The 15,910-nt window shown below is 33.5% G+C and overlaps 1 protein-coding gene across 1 annotated transcript; it reads right to left on the bottom strand.

The window, feature by feature from the left end:
- Positions 1-1,184: 1,184 nt before the first annotated feature.
- Positions 1,185-15,364, bottom strand: LOC131948367 (uncharacterized). Its single transcript, XM_059309967.1, has 12 exons — positions 15,289-15,364; positions 7,813-7,912; positions 7,513-7,668; positions 6,921-7,034; positions 5,963-6,085; positions 5,250-5,272; positions 4,204-4,339; positions 3,400-3,534; positions 2,719-2,890; positions 2,369-2,447; positions 2,232-2,274; positions 1,185-1,608 (listed from the first exon to the last, which is right to left on the bottom strand). The coding sequence occupies exons 2-12, from the start codon at positions 7,877-7,879 to the stop codon at positions 1,547-1,549; spliced, it is 1,110 nt and encodes a 369-aa protein (XP_059165950.1). The 5' UTR covers positions 7,880-7,912; positions 15,289-15,364; the 3' UTR covers positions 1,185-1,546.
- Between the last annotated feature and the right edge of the window lie 546 nt (positions 15,365-15,910).

The following is a 15,910-nucleotide window of genomic DNA, read 5'->3' on the forward strand; positions in this document are numbered from 1 at the left end:
AATTTAATGTGATGATGCATTGTCTTCATGTCTTGATCGACATTCCAACTACGAACCGTATCTGTCAGTTAGAAGTGCCTGCACTTTTGCTCGGGCGTTTCGATCTAGACAGACAGACAGATAGACTGGCGAGGAAGTGAGTTAAATAAAAGCTTGTAAAAAGGTAATTGCGCACCTAATAGACGTGCAATAGAATCGAGAAGAAACGGTAATTGTGAACCAATTGAACGTAAACAATGTGTGCATAATAGAGCGATAAATTAGTAGGCCTACGATTTTTAAGAAAAATAATTATATTTTTAAAAAAAATGAAGTATCTAAATAAATCACATTTTATGCCACGGTGCATTGTCATCAAATCTTGACCTACGTGCACATTTTTAAAGAAATCGGTCCGGTGTAAGTAATCTGTTTTCAGAAATCGGACGTATTAATAATTTCGTTGACCGGAAATCATTTAACATTTGACAGAATCAAGAGAATAAGATCTTGTCACATCGTATACAATTTTGTCCACATAACTGAAAAGGTACTAGAGTTATCTGTATTAAAGAATACAGTAATATAGTGAAGTACAACTTGAGTTTAGTTGAGGTCACTAAAACATTGAAAGTAATTTATGTATGAGATCTTGTACTTATATACACATTTTAGTCTAACTACCTGGAATGGTTTTCATGTAGTCTTCAGGAGTAAAAAGTGTAAAATACAATTTTCGTTTGCAGAAATGTGTTTAAATATGACAGAAGCATGCGTATACAATGTATTACTTGTATTTGAAATTTCTTCCACTTATCATAAACGTTTCTAATGATATTTGCTTTTCAGAAACAGGACGTTGAGTAAGTACTACTTCCTATAATTGGAAATCGTTTTAAATTTGTTACAACATTAATAATTTAATATATGTAAACTTCGTCAACATAACTGAAACGGTGCACACGTTATCGAGTTTACTGACACAATGACACAAACAAAATTGCATAGCCCAGTTTTTTTCGATTTTGATTAATCTCGATTTAGTATTGTTTAAAATATAAGTCCTGTATACTCCGAATACTATGATGAAGTACTGAGGTTTAAAACGGTGAATACTGTTAAAATTTCATATGATATGTGTGCATGGTTACAATAAGTAAAAAAAAACATTAAGAAAAACACAAAATTTTTAATGAGACATTTCTTTAATTTCAATTTTACTTTAATTTAAATAAAAATCTTACTTAAAGTATTTTCATTTTTTTTCAAACAAAATGTTGAACTATCCAAACTACAAAACGTGGGTCACATTTTAAAAATAGTACTTCTATTATTCAATTTAAATCATACAGATTACTTAATTATGTGTTTTTGGTGCAAAGAAAACAAATGTTTGCAATAGAAATGTTAAGATGTTGGTCTTTATCACTGATACAATTGTCACATTAATAATAAATATAACACTCCTTAACTGTTGTCTAAAAACGGGTGCATGTTAAATGTTAATAGTTAACAATGAAATGCCTGTTTACACTTTTGTGTTCAAAGGTTGAAGGTGTTGACGTCACTAATTATTATTGATGACGACATAGTTGAGTTTGTCCGGGGATTTACAGTTGGGCCTGTCTCCTGTAAGATAACCAAAACCAAATATTAAACACATTTTATAAAAAATAAGCTTTAATATTCATAATTTTGTAGTTAATTCTAAACATTTTTATACTGGCTAAATGATAAAATTAAGAAAGATAGCTCTGATAGTTGTCTCTATTATAAACGCAATAGTAAAAGCCCAGTCAAATCTTAATTTCAGATTTCTGAAGAACTAGTTTTCTGACCTACTATACGGCCGGGTTTGCGAATATTGAATTAAAATTTATGTAAGAGAATTACACACCACTAGGTTGTAAGTATTTCTAATTGGATTAAAGATAGTATTTTTTAAACCAATTAAAAGTGTTGTGGCTATTCTTGGGAAAGTGTTAATTTTACATACAATATAAATAAAGATGGCATCTGGAAAGCTTTTTTTTTTCTTTTTATGATTTGTAAGTTGCAGTTTCGAGGAGGCTGTTAAAATAGCACGAAAACTTGAGGTCAGGATAACTAAATTTCTTTACAGATACAGATACCGAAACAGATAGGCCAACTGATAACTAAATTATATATATATATATATATATATATATATATATATATATATATATATATATATATATATATATATATATTATTTATGCAATGCATCCTACTGTTTTCGAAATCGTCATATTCCTCTTCAAGGAGTCGTTGAATCTGAAAAAAAAAGTAAAAAAAGACATTATATAAAACTTGAAAGTGTTCCATATTGGTTTAAAAAGCAATTTTAAAAAAGCAAGCGCATTATTACCAGACGCATTCTTCTTGCAGCAGCAGGGGATAGAGGTCGCCTTCGGTCATAATCAGCAGACGCGCTGTGGGAATGGGACCTAGGTGGAAACCAGAACATTTAACGATAATATGTCATGTCAGATTTATGTCATAGCGATACATTGTTCATCTATAGAGATTTGGCTCATGTAAGTAAATGTATCAAGTTATACCAAACAGAGTTCAGTTTAATCTATTCGTTAACCTGACATACGATTTCTAGAAAGAGGTTGAAAGATCTCCTCAACGTAGCATAGGTGTGCAATACAAGTTCGATTTAGTATCAACTCCTTTATTGTTTCCAACTTTATAAATCTTAGACATACTTACCCTCGTGATCGCTCGTATATCAGGTCGTCCTCCTCAGAACTATGACCATGACCGTCCTCAGAGCTATGACCATCACCATCCTCAGCACTATGGCCATCACCATTTGCAGCACTATCGCCATCACCATCACCATCACCATCTACAGCAGCACTATCGCCATCACCATCACCATCTACAGAATTCATATCACCATGCCAATATATATATATATATATATATATATATATATATATATATATATATATATATATATATATATATATATATATATATATATATGTTTGTGTGTGTGCGTCTTTCCTATCATTGGATATTTATATTTATAAATTATGAAGTAAATTTAATACATCTTTTTGAATATTTATTTAAAAATATATGAAGAAAACAGAATTTTTTTTTTAATATTTGTTTTACAATATATGAAAAAACTAAATATTTTAAATATTGGTTATAAACGTGTAATGTAAACTGTGTAGATATTTTAAATCTGTTTTTTAAATGTATGAATAAAAAGAACTAGTTGTTTTAAATATTAGTTACAAAATGTGTAAAGTAAACTGCATGCCTTTTTTAATATTTGTATTAAAATGTATGAAGTAAATATAATGGGTTTTTTTAAATTATTTCTAAATTTTTACGTAGTAAACCAAAGCTCTTGACAGGTAAATATTATCTTCTTACCTGACCACCAGTGTCTGTGTCTTCTTGGTGGTGGGGTCATGGGGGCCGGGGCTGGGTTGTTGTTGACTGGAGCTGGGGTTGGGGCAGCAGGAGCAGGGGTTTGTGGAGTGGGTGCGGCCGTAGAAGGTGCAACCACTGGTATTAAGAGATAAGAGATATACAAGCTGTGAATATTATTTTAAGTTTGCATGTTGCACAGGCTATTTTAATTTTTTTTTATAACTAAAATCTATAAAAAAATTAACATCGAAAAAATTATGAAACAATTCTGAATTAAAAATAGATATTTTACTCATCTACTTCATAGGGGCGGAAATTGTATCATATGAATAAAAAGAATTTTTTTTTTTAAATATACGGTATTATAATGCGCTTTTTGGCCTGTTTGTAAGCGTCTTGTTGAATAAATAATGTTTAGAGAGTGTTTTTCTTTGTTCACACAATTAATAAAAGTCCGACCTTTTTGTTGTTATAAAGAGTAATAAGTTGGTTTCGTTTTTTAATAGACTATTACCAGTATGTACATGTATGCAAAATTGATAAGTAGAAATGATTAGTAGGTTTTCTACTATTAGCTAAAGGTATATCTTTTTGGATACCTGTGTTTATAGAAAACTGAGGCCTGGTAAGTAATTAATACAATAATCAAATTGATCTAGAACCTTATGTTAATTTGAAATAAGATACGCAGGCTTCTATTTTATAAACGAATTAACGTTTATGATATTTTAATTATACTATCGTGTTAGGTCGAGATAAACTTTTGTGTATTGGAAGTCTGACTTTTTATTTAAACAGACTCACATTTCACACATGTAACGATGGTAGTTGTTACACCATTTCTAGAGCCTGCGGCCTTCTTCACGTGTAGGGTACATTCGCCGCTTTTGTAGGTGTATCCTACACAGTCAGTAGTTGTCTTACACGAGTTATCACAGTCCTAAGCAAAAGACACTTTATTCATATGTAAGAAAATACACACCATAGTATTCAGCTTTTACTGTTACTGACTAATAAAAAGTGCGAAGCGAAAAAAACGTTGTTTAAAGTGAAATGTTCTAAAGGTTTAGGAATTCAAAAATAACACATTCATATTTTTATTTGATGTTTCACTTTAACTTTAAATTACAAAAAATACTTTTCACATTTTAAATTCTACATTAAACATCGTATTCAATTAATAGGCTCATCAGATGTAGGCTACTTTAATTCCGCGTCGCAGGATAGTGAAACGATTTATTTTTCTACTAATAATGTAAATTATTTATTCTTCTAATTATATATATATATATATATATATATATATATATATATATATATATATATATATATATATATATATATATATATATATATATATATATATATATATATATATATATATATATAAATAGAGCGTAGAGAAGTGGTACACCAATAATTGGTAAAACTATTTTACACCTCAACAAAACATGTTGTCCAGAATAATCTTAAACTTATTCCAGTCAATGTAATATGATATTTTACTTGTTTCGACATAGTTTTTAAGACTCTGTTTAGAAAATGTAGACTTATGATAAAAACATTAAAATGTTTCATGGTCGTGAGAAGTGGATCAGGGGAAACGAAAAGTGTGACAGTTAAGTAATTGAGTAATGGTAATAAATGGATGTATGCTTAAATAAATAAAATATAGACCAAGAACCTGACTTTAAATATATATCTATTTCAATAAAATGACATTGTGAAATATTGAACGGGGACATATGAGACATCGTGTCCCACTTTTTAATAAAAAAAATAGTTGTTGTAATTATCGACAAATATACAAAGCGGTTCAACCATATATTATTTTATGTATTTATATTTACCGTATTATTCTCTGATTGTGGACCTGTTTATAGATTTTAAAAAATTAATTGAAGTTAAGACAAGTATTGTTAACAAAAAAACTATATGTATAAACAATAACTAAATAAATAAATAAATATATATATATATATATATATATATATATATATATATATATATATATATATATATATATATATATATATATATATGAAGGGCTCAGTGGAAAAAGTACTTAAGTGTATTTTGATAGTTTTGAGAAAAATGAGTGCAAAGTTTTTAAATTGTTATTGAAATACCAAAACAGCTGATGCAGAGTATTCAAATTAAGCTACTTCGGTACTTTTTCCATGGCCCAAATTTACAGGGGTGGTTAAGGGGAGGTAGTCAAATAGTATACCGGTCTTAACTCATTTTTGAAAAAATGTAACTTAAGTACTTTTTCCACTGAGCCCTTCATATATATATATATATATATATATATATATATATATATATATATATATGTATATATATATGTATGTATATATATATGTATGTATATATATACATATATATATATATATATATATATATATATATATATAAATATATATATATATATACATATATATATATAAATATAGATATATATAAATATTTACATTTTTACATTAAAACAATTATTTTGTATCATTTATTTATGCGTAACTTATGTTCTTTCATTACATTAAAAACTGAAATATATACTCACCTATATCTTTTCTGCAAACGTATGGGAACAAGTTGGAGCATCTAACGTCGTCCCATTGGTAGTTGCTACCTTTCTTAAGAAGCATGGCACATTCCCTTCCACCGTTACCATAATTTGGTTCTCCTGGTGGAGTTATTTGCATATAATTTTGTGCGATTTTAACTTTTCAGACTTACAGTACCGGTAATCCTCTTCTTCTCTCTTTCTTTGTTTTTTTTTTATTTTTTTGTGTTGGAAGGGATCCCCTCCAACACATTTATGTATACGTGACAACTAGTTATGCGCCACTGAGGCCATTGACTCCGATTTCAGCCTGCTTTTCTTTTTTGGATTTGCTTCCATAGCCTTTGTCCAACCAAGAACAAACTACAAGGCAGCAGTTGTTTGATTTTGGTGTTGTCTCTCCTTGAAGAGTGGCTGTCCACAGCTAACGAGCCTCATCTGCCCGAGGGTTCAAACTCGAGCTTTACCGACTCGAAAACGCCGACCCCTATCGCTAATCGAAAATGCACGGTTTGAGGAGTTTTAAAATCAATTATTACAAAGCGCGAGTATTGGATAACATCATTTACATAACTTTAAAATTTCCATCAAATTAAAATGAAAATTAATTGGAATAAAAGTGTCTTGTTGCATTTTGACTTGTTTAAAACTGATTTGTGGTGTGCATATTTTGTAACTCAAATTAAATTTGAAATCTAATGCCGTGGTGTTCTTTAATTTTTTCAGATATCTTCTACTTCGATGACAATGCAAGCATATCTATTTTTCATCTAATTATTCAATTAAAAAAAATTAAAATGTACTATACTCAATAATGAAAGGGAAAAAATGAAAGAGAAAGTTTAATTCGTATATATATATATATATATATATATATATATATATATATATATATATATATATATATATATATATATATACATATATATTTGATTTATTCATATAAAATGTTTACCTGCTCGGAAGTCGACGAAGGACATACACGGTGAAGCTTGCCAGTTCCAGATGCCTTGACCCTCCAAGTCCGTCAGTCCAATCCACATGTAATTGTTAGCTATATCTGACATGGCTGGAATTCAGCACCAACATATTTAAAGACAAGTACAAACAAGTTTACAATAACAACGCAGAATATTTAAAAATGTATTTATTTAAATGTGTAAAGAAATTGAACTAGCTTAGCGTCCGTGCTGCGCTACGCGCGGGTGGCGGTAGCACGTCCTTCGTATATGCGTCAAAGTGACAGACCCAATTTACATTATTTTACCCAAATCTTTTGGATTGCCAACTTGGGCATTAATTACAATTTAAAGTCACAATGGATTAGAGACATCTACTATTAGAGTTTTGATTTCACAATCAATGCTTTTGATAGAACACGTACACAAGCTTCGGAACATTTGTATTTTATTTTCAACGACACTCGTATGGTTTTACACAGTAGGCTATATACCTTTTTTATGAAGTTTATGAAGATCTATAATAATATACAAATGATACAACATATTGTCTCTATTTTTTAAACAACATCACACGGTTAGCATTACCTCCAACATGAGCTTTCTCAGCGGTATCATCAACTGTGGTCAAACCTCCACCAAAGCCAATGCACGCATCTTTAGCGTTGTCCCAAGTCTTACCGGCAGTCTCAAGACGATAGCAGAGTGTAGTACCAGCACGAAGAGTCCATCCGTCTCCACAGTCTGAAAATGTATATCATCTTTAAGTCGGGTAATATTTAAAACTTGAGATAATATAATAAGTCACTATCTATTGTGTAAATATCGTAAGACAACAAGTAGATTCAGGGCAAACCACCAGGTTATAGGCGATAAAGTATTCCTTACCCAGAGCGGATGATCCACTGAGCAGCACCAGAACTGACAGTAGAATCGTTAAAATGTCTAGTCCCATGTTTGTATCTAGATGGTTACTGATACTGTAAACCTGCGTTTCGGAATGTATTTATATTTCAATCAACAAATATATATATATAAATATATATATATATATATATATATATATATATATATATATATATATATATATATATATATATATATATGTGTGTGTGTGTGTGTGTATGTATAACTCATACTATGGGATACCAATCAGGGGAGATTATTTACATTTTATTTGGTTGCGTCTCCTGTATAGACCTAATGAAAGAATTGTAATTTTTTTTTTTTTTTTTATATTTACAGTTTATTTTTATTTTTATACTAGTGCATAGTGCCGCTAGTTGTGGACTAGTTGTGTAAAGTCAATTATATTTATATTACTTTAGTTCAAATTTTTTCATTAGTATCACATGTTGCGGACTTGATAGATGAAGTAAATTATATTTGTAATACTTGTTGGCCGTGCCTATATTAATATACTGGCCGTAACTTTCTGTTGTATTGTTTTATGACAAGGCTGCTAGTTTAGTAACTGTGAGGGTGGGGGTTTTATGATGGCGGTAACGAATGAATCCAACAACACACACCTCAAGTTCAACTATAATTGTTCTTTATTAAATTTATAATCAGTTCTATCTAACCAGCCTATTCTACACTCTCTACTGTTTACTACTACTACTGACTGTTCACTATACTACTAACTCCCATGACCAATCCTAACACTAACTGTTCTCTACATTCTACAACGTAACACCTTCTACCTTCGCTAGCTAATCATGATCTCCTAACTATTTACATTCTCGGCCGTCTCTGACCGCTACCTAACCCTTCTGGCCTATCGCTCTACTGCCCCACGCCTCAGTGGTCAGCTGACCATACCACGTGACCGGTCAGTCTCTGAATTTCCATTGGTCTACCTCTGACTAACACGCTAAAGCCTATTTCTGCTATCTACCTGGCTTCGACGCAACATTGCGTCATCACATATCTCCCTCCCTTTCTGTAGCTGACAAATTATATTTTTCAGCGTCTGCTACTAATCTAATACATCAACAACTATCTGTCTTACTACTCTATTCTATCCCTAACATCAATCATATAAATCAAATACAAAATGGGACAGCACAGTTTACAAAAACATAAAATCTTGTGTCTGTGTTCCTGAAAAAAAAATGTCATTGTTCTAGTTCTCGTGCAAGTATCCTGACGTCTGTGGTGTCTCTGCTTGATAATGTATGTCTATGTTTCATGGTATGTGTGAATCCAATCATGTGCAACTCAGTTCTGGCTAGGTTGTCGTGTACTGGCCTTGAGTGAATGTAGTGGTAATGTGTAACTGGTTGAACGGGCTCTGCGAGCAGTGTAAGTGTGTGTGTGTGTAAGTGTTATGTAATTATTGGCGTTCATCTGTGGTGGGTGGGTTGTGGCGTTGGTCTACGTAAGTTCCCGTGAGGCGGGTGTAGGCGTAACTTTCGTTGGTCAATGTGATGACGCAACAAACTCAACGCTGGTTGAGACGTCCACGTAGAGTGGTTATACGATGAACTGGAGCTGTCTGATGCGCTGGTGAACAATGACGTAACATTCCGACGCTGGGAACTTGGACGATGGGTCTTCTACCCTTTGTATGTGCCGACGTAGGTGTACGTAGCTGGCGGTCTGTTATTCAACTCCAGTGCGGGGGCGAAGCGGTGGCGATGCGTCCGCTATCTTGACCAGGGCAATTCGCTGTTCGGCAGGGCTGTTCGCTGTCCAGGTAACTCAACGTAATCAGGGCTTCAGGTGGCGGCATTCTTTGAAGTGTCTGCTTCATCTCGTCTCATTCTGAATAAGCGTAGTGGGTCTGAAATTGTATTACGAGACCATGAGCAATGGTTTTACGTGGACTTTTTATTGCCCGCGCAGACAAGTATTCAGACAGAGGTACCTTCCATTAAAAAAAACTCAATCCCAAATTTATACGTGCTGAACACTTGTCTGGCGGCATAAAAACCATAAAAAAATAACATTACAACATATAACCAAATAAAAAAAAATCAGTACACTTTAATCTAACAACAATCTGTAAAGCCTAATAAACTCAATAGACGTAAACACTACTAGAGCTTAGAAATAGCTTCACAAAAAGAATAGACATGTGAGTGTATATAATAATCGTGCCGTTTCAAATAACATTTGAACACGTAATCATATAGTGGAGCAGCTCTCACTATCTGACTTCTGACAAAAACTGGCTGGCTTGACTTAATGACTGACTTCACTTTTGACTTCAGTAACTTGACTTATTTCACTTTTACTGACTTCAGTAACTTCACTGACTTCAATTTACGACTTATTTCCCATTCACGATTAACTTTACTTCGACGATTCCATTTGCCGACTAACTTGACCTAGACGACAGATTTCACTGACTGACTTCAATTCAACTTAAAAGGCTTCACTGACTGACTTAAACTTCGACGACTTAAACGTCTTCACTTTGATTTCAATGACTTTTCCTTGACTTCAACGACTTCAATATGACTTCAAAGACTTCACTTTGACTTCAACAACTTCAATATGACTTCAAAGACTTCACTTTGACTTCAACAACTTCAATATGACTTCAAAGACTTCACTTTGACTTCAATATGACTTCAAAGACTTCAATATGACTTCAAAGACTTCACTTTGACTTCAACAACTTCAATATGACTTCAAAGATTCACTTTGACTTCAACGACTTCAAAATGACTTCAAAGACTTCACTTTGATTTCAAAGATTTCAACGATATCACTTTGACTTAATGACTGACTTCACTTATGTCCGTTGTTCAAAATCTTTTAGGGGGACGGTCGGGGTCACATTTTTGGTCATGGGGTTGATGTTCTAGGGCAGTTGCGTGTTATCTATGTGTTGTACTTTCCGTTTCACTAATTCTAACGCTAACTCTGCTTTTGTTCTTGACATTTCTTACTATCTTGACTATCTTGTTCTAACTTATTCTCTACAAATGTTTCAACTTCTTCACCTGTTTTGTCTAATGTTATGCCCTGTTTATAGCATTGAAACTCTGCCTCCATGGTTGTGTATGTGTATGTGTGTGTGTTGAGGAAGTCAAAATAACTAAGGCAACAGTGCGTAACAATAGAATGTGTAAGGCAGAAAAACCGCTGGCACAAACTATCCAGCACGGGTATAAACCCAAACGTTTAAAAAAAATTTGGAAGGTACTTATCTTTTTGGACATGGTGACAGTTCCCTTGTGTTGTTATTCAAAATTCGCTCCGGCTAAAGAAACCCGCTGTTGTGATGAGTTAGAGAAAGCAATACACCAGTCATACTCCGTCATGAATAGCTGATATACGTTCTTTCCCTTACTCGACCCGCGCTCCACCAATTGTGAGGGTGAGGATTTTTTAAGAAGGCGGAACGAATGAATCCAACAACACACACCTCAAGTTCAACTATAATTGTTCTTTATTAAATTTATAATCAGTTCTATCTAACCAGCCTATTCTACACTCTCTACTGTTTACTACTACTACTGACTGTTCACTATACTACTAACTCCCATGACCAATCCTAACACTAACTGTTCTCTACATTCTACAACGTAACACCTTCTACCTTCGCTAGCTAATCATGATCTCCTAACTATTTACATTCTCGGCCGTCTCTGACCGCTACCTAACCCTTCTGGCCTATCGCTCTACTGCCCCACGCCTCAGTGGTCAGCTGACCATACCACGTGACCGGTCAGTCTCTGAATTTCCATTGGTCTACCTCTGACTAACACGCTAAAGCCTATTTCTGCTATCTACCTGGCTTCGACGCAACATTGCGTCATCACAGTAACCCTATTTTGATTTGTGAATTTGATTTAGCCAACACGTAATTGTGGATCCAAATATTTAATCTACTAGCCAAGGATACCTGTTTCACGTTGATTATAGGCCAGTATATATTTTACTGTTGTACTAATTTAGAAAACGTAATTTATAAAATATTTATTGGTCAACACGCTATGTGTTTTACTACATGTTGAACCACATTACTGGCAAACCAAAGATATTAAGTAGCTAAACTTCCGACACATTTTAAATATCATAAGCTACCAATTCCTATAAGAAAAATTAAATTCAAATTATGTAGGCCTACACTATTAGTCAACAAAACGACATATTAAATGCACACACATTGATTAAGGGGCTTAAAACCTGGCTTTTCAGTGGTCATTTTGTTGTTTTCTTCCTTCAATAAAATTTAGTTTTTCCATTTAAAACATCGAACATATTATTTTCAAAAAAAAGTCCGTATTTCTAAGTTCTCCATATATCGTTAAATATACTGATTTCTAAGCTCTGGGGATGCGGCCAGAGAGAGAGAGAGAGAGAAAGAGAGAAGTAGGCCTACGCACATGTCCTCTCATATATTAGGAATGTTTGTCTACATTTGTTTTAGGGCTAAAAGTAATTGCGTTCGGAAACAGGGCATCACCCCCCCCCGTCAATTACCACCTCCCGCCGGATATTCCCCCCCCCCCCCCCGATGATTCTCCCCCCACCCCGGAGTAATTACCCCCCGCCCAGTAGGACATTACCCCCCCCCCCGGACGTGGCTTAATGTACAGCTAGGGTTAACATTAGTGATTGGGTTAGGACTAGGGTTAGGGTTAGGGCTAGGGTCAAAGCTCGGCTCCAATGGTTTTGTGTTAAGTTTTAGGTTTATCTGAATGTTTAGGTTTTAGCATTTTTCTTAAGGTTAGGGTTAAGGTAATACATAGGTATATAATTTGAGTTAAAGCTAGGCTTCTACTTACAGGAGGGGGGTGTAATCGACAGGCGAGTAATTGATAGGGGGTAATTTCTCGGGGGGGGGGGGGGGGGGTAAAGTGCGGGTAAATGTCCTGGGGGTAATTGACTGTTCGGGGGGGGGGGGGGGTAATGTCCTGTATCCATTGTGCTCGTACTTGATCTACCTATTTACTTGCAATTGCACTATAATCTGCAACGCCAACGCGGTGTTGGTTTTGTTATCTTTCAGGATCATCCCTAAACATACTACGTATATATATATATATATATATATATATATATATATATATATATATATATATATATATATATATATATATATATATGTAGAAATATTGAAAGAAACAACTGTAGTATGTAGTACAATAACTTGTTTTGTTATTCATATAGCTATAGTTACGGTAGTTTGAGTTTATTTCTAGAGAAATAACTAGACTAGGCGTTTTTCTAGTTCGGGTGTTTAGAAACCATTAGACAGTGTTTAAGTCGAGCTACAGTCTTTAGAAATAGATGGTAATTCGTTGGTACTAGTGTCAGAGGCGTATCGATGGGAGGGGGGGGGGGGTGCGGACCGCACCGGGTGACAACATTTACGGGGTCGACACCAAGGCTAAAAATTCCAAAATGTGTACAGAAAAAAATCATTCCAATTACATAAATGATTAATCAGAGTTAAACAGACTTTTAAAAGCAAAGATGACAAGTCCCGACAAGGGGGTGAGGAATGACAACATGACCATGACAAAAACCTACTACGTCCAGCTGTATTAATAACCAATTATAGATAAACGTCGTTAGTATTATTTGATCACAGTTTAAAGCTATCGCAGTTTGTGTGTGTTGGGGGGGGGGGGGGGGTTGTTGAGAATCGAAATGTCAGTCCACGTTTAGGGTGTGTGCGGGGGGGGGGTGACACAAAATTGTATAACTTACTACAAAAACAATTTTTTTTCGCGATAGAATTAATAACTGTTAGAGATGGGTCCCTAAATGCGTTTTCTAGGTGGAATAATATAGTGTCTGCAGGATTTGACACCATTCGACAAAGATTTAAGGGGGGTGACACCAAATATAACGTCTACCGAATTGGATTGGCTAAAATCATTGTAAATAAATTAAGCTAAGAAAAATTAAGAGACAAAAATGAATAAAGGTTATAATCAATATATATAATTCTCTTCTTGAAGGCGCTAGAAAACAAGCTGTAAGCGCGCTCCCTACCACCCCCAACCCTACATGGTCTGGTGAGGTTTGGTTCACGCTAAATGTTTACAATCGTAGAGCCGGGTTTAGTGACGACTATTAGGGGCAGATAATTTAGTTTGAAACGATTTTAAACTTAGGGGAGGTAACTAAGAGGAGGCAGCTTTACGTAGGGGGGGGGGGGAGGGTGTGTGGGGTAGGGGTTGGGGGAAAGGAGGGTGGGGGTAGTATCGTTCTTAACGACCTACTGATAGTGTTTTAAAGCAAATATTTTCAGTGGCAGCATTGGTACTGTCGAATTCACAAATTATGAATAACTGAAAAGGATAAAATAAAACAACTAAATTGGTACTGTCGAATTCACTAATTATGAATTACTGAACAGTAGAAAATAAATTAACTAATTAGCGGCGTATGATACGCCGCGGGTCGGCTCGTAAGAAATAAAAAGCGAGCAACAGATGAATCGAACTGATTGGCTTGCCATATTGACAAAATTTGATGCTTTTTGTCGCCATAAAATCTTTGAAACAATTAATTCACGCCTTAAGTCAGTTTGATCTTCAAATTTTGTGTATATTATTCTATAGGGCATGTTAAATTATAAGAATTTGATTCAAACGTTGTAAAAATTTTGTATTTAATAGCTATTTTACTTTTTCCTATACATTACATGTTAAGGATAAAGTTCTGTCATAAGCGCTAAACTTAAAAATAAAAATTAAATACATTCAGAAAAAATTGACTTATTTAAATACATATACTCTTGCGTATACACATACTAATAAGGGTTAAAGTAATATATATATATATATATATATATATATATATATATATATATATGTATATATATATATATATATATATATATATATATATATATATATATATATGTATATATATATATATATATATATATATATATATATATATATATATATATATATATATATATATTATAGATGAGATATGTTTAAAACATTTCTTCGGGGAGGGAGGGGGGGTGACACCATTAGGTGCCGCACCGGATGACACCCGACTTTGCTACGCCACCGTCTAGTGTATATAGATACAACAACAGTTGAGTTACTTCGAACAATTATTAATAGAAATAACTACACTGAAGATCTTTCAGCATATAAAAACATCTCTGTTGGAAACATGGACTTATTTAATCAGTGTTTCTAATAAACAGATTATACCCATTTTGAATAAATCTAAGTTGATAAGTTAATGAAAATTCACCATAAAATAACTTTACATGTATAACTCTAAACGTTTGCTATAACGTTTAAGAAGCTGATATAGAAATAATAAGAAAAAAATGTATTTCTATTTAAATAAAATACAATCCATCCACTATCAATATTTAAAATTTGTAAAGTTAAACCCAATTAAGAATCTAACAAAAGGAAGACTCACCAGTGTGTTGTGATTCTAATGTCTTCAACAACTCAATAACAATGGAGAAGCGCGCTGTATATTTTATAGGATCTTAATGTGAACCCACTCAAATTCTTGTGTTTAATCGCACGCGCTATAAAAATCCAAAGGTGTCTCCACATCTTCTTCAATATTTTGATACATTTTATACAAAGTTATGGAGCGAATATAATTGGGAAATACAGTTGAATAGACGCTTAGATAACATTTATATGAATACAATGTTACATTTATTTAAAGTTTTAAATGCAATTGCAAAATAAAAAGAAATAACTGGCTTAATATTAAATGATCATACACTTTTTTTTCTCTTACAAACTTTATTAATTTAGCTCTTCAATCTATGAACAGAGTTTGAGGTCCAGGGCTCTAGTGCACAGACATTAACTCTATGTGATTAGGTATCTGGTTGGTAAATAGTTACATTTTTTATCTCCCCAACAATGTTATGTCTTGTGGATAGACATCTACCCTTGGAAACAGGGATATAGTTCAAATCTTTTATCTGTGTGTGGGCCAGTGGCGTAGCAAGGTCGGGTATCACCCGGTGCTGCACTTAATGTTGTCACCCCCCAGAGGCGTAGCGACATTCCTGGGCACA

Source organism: Physella acuta, unplaced genomic scaffold (assembly GCF_028476545.2).
Source record: "Physella acuta isolate Inbredline_101_S28 unplaced genomic scaffold, ASM2847654v3 ptg000642l, whole genome shotgun sequence".
Taxonomy (NCBI): domain Eukaryota; kingdom Metazoa; phylum Mollusca; class Gastropoda; family Physidae; genus Physella; species Physella acuta.

Bases quoted from the DNA above. Each gene is read 5' to 3' on its own strand.
- LOC131948367 (XM_059309967.1), bottom strand. From the start codon at position 7,879: ATGGGACTAGACATTTTAACGATTCTACTGTCAGTTCTGGTGCTGCTC. The intron at 7,669-7,812 runs GTAAGGAATACT...ATACATTTTCAG, and splicing joins CAGTGGATCATCCGCTCTGG to ACTGTGGAGACGGATGGACT. The intron at 6,086-6,920 runs GTAAACATTTTA...TAACTCCACCAG, and splicing joins CTTCGTCGACTTCCGAGCAG to GAGAACCAAATTATGGTAAC.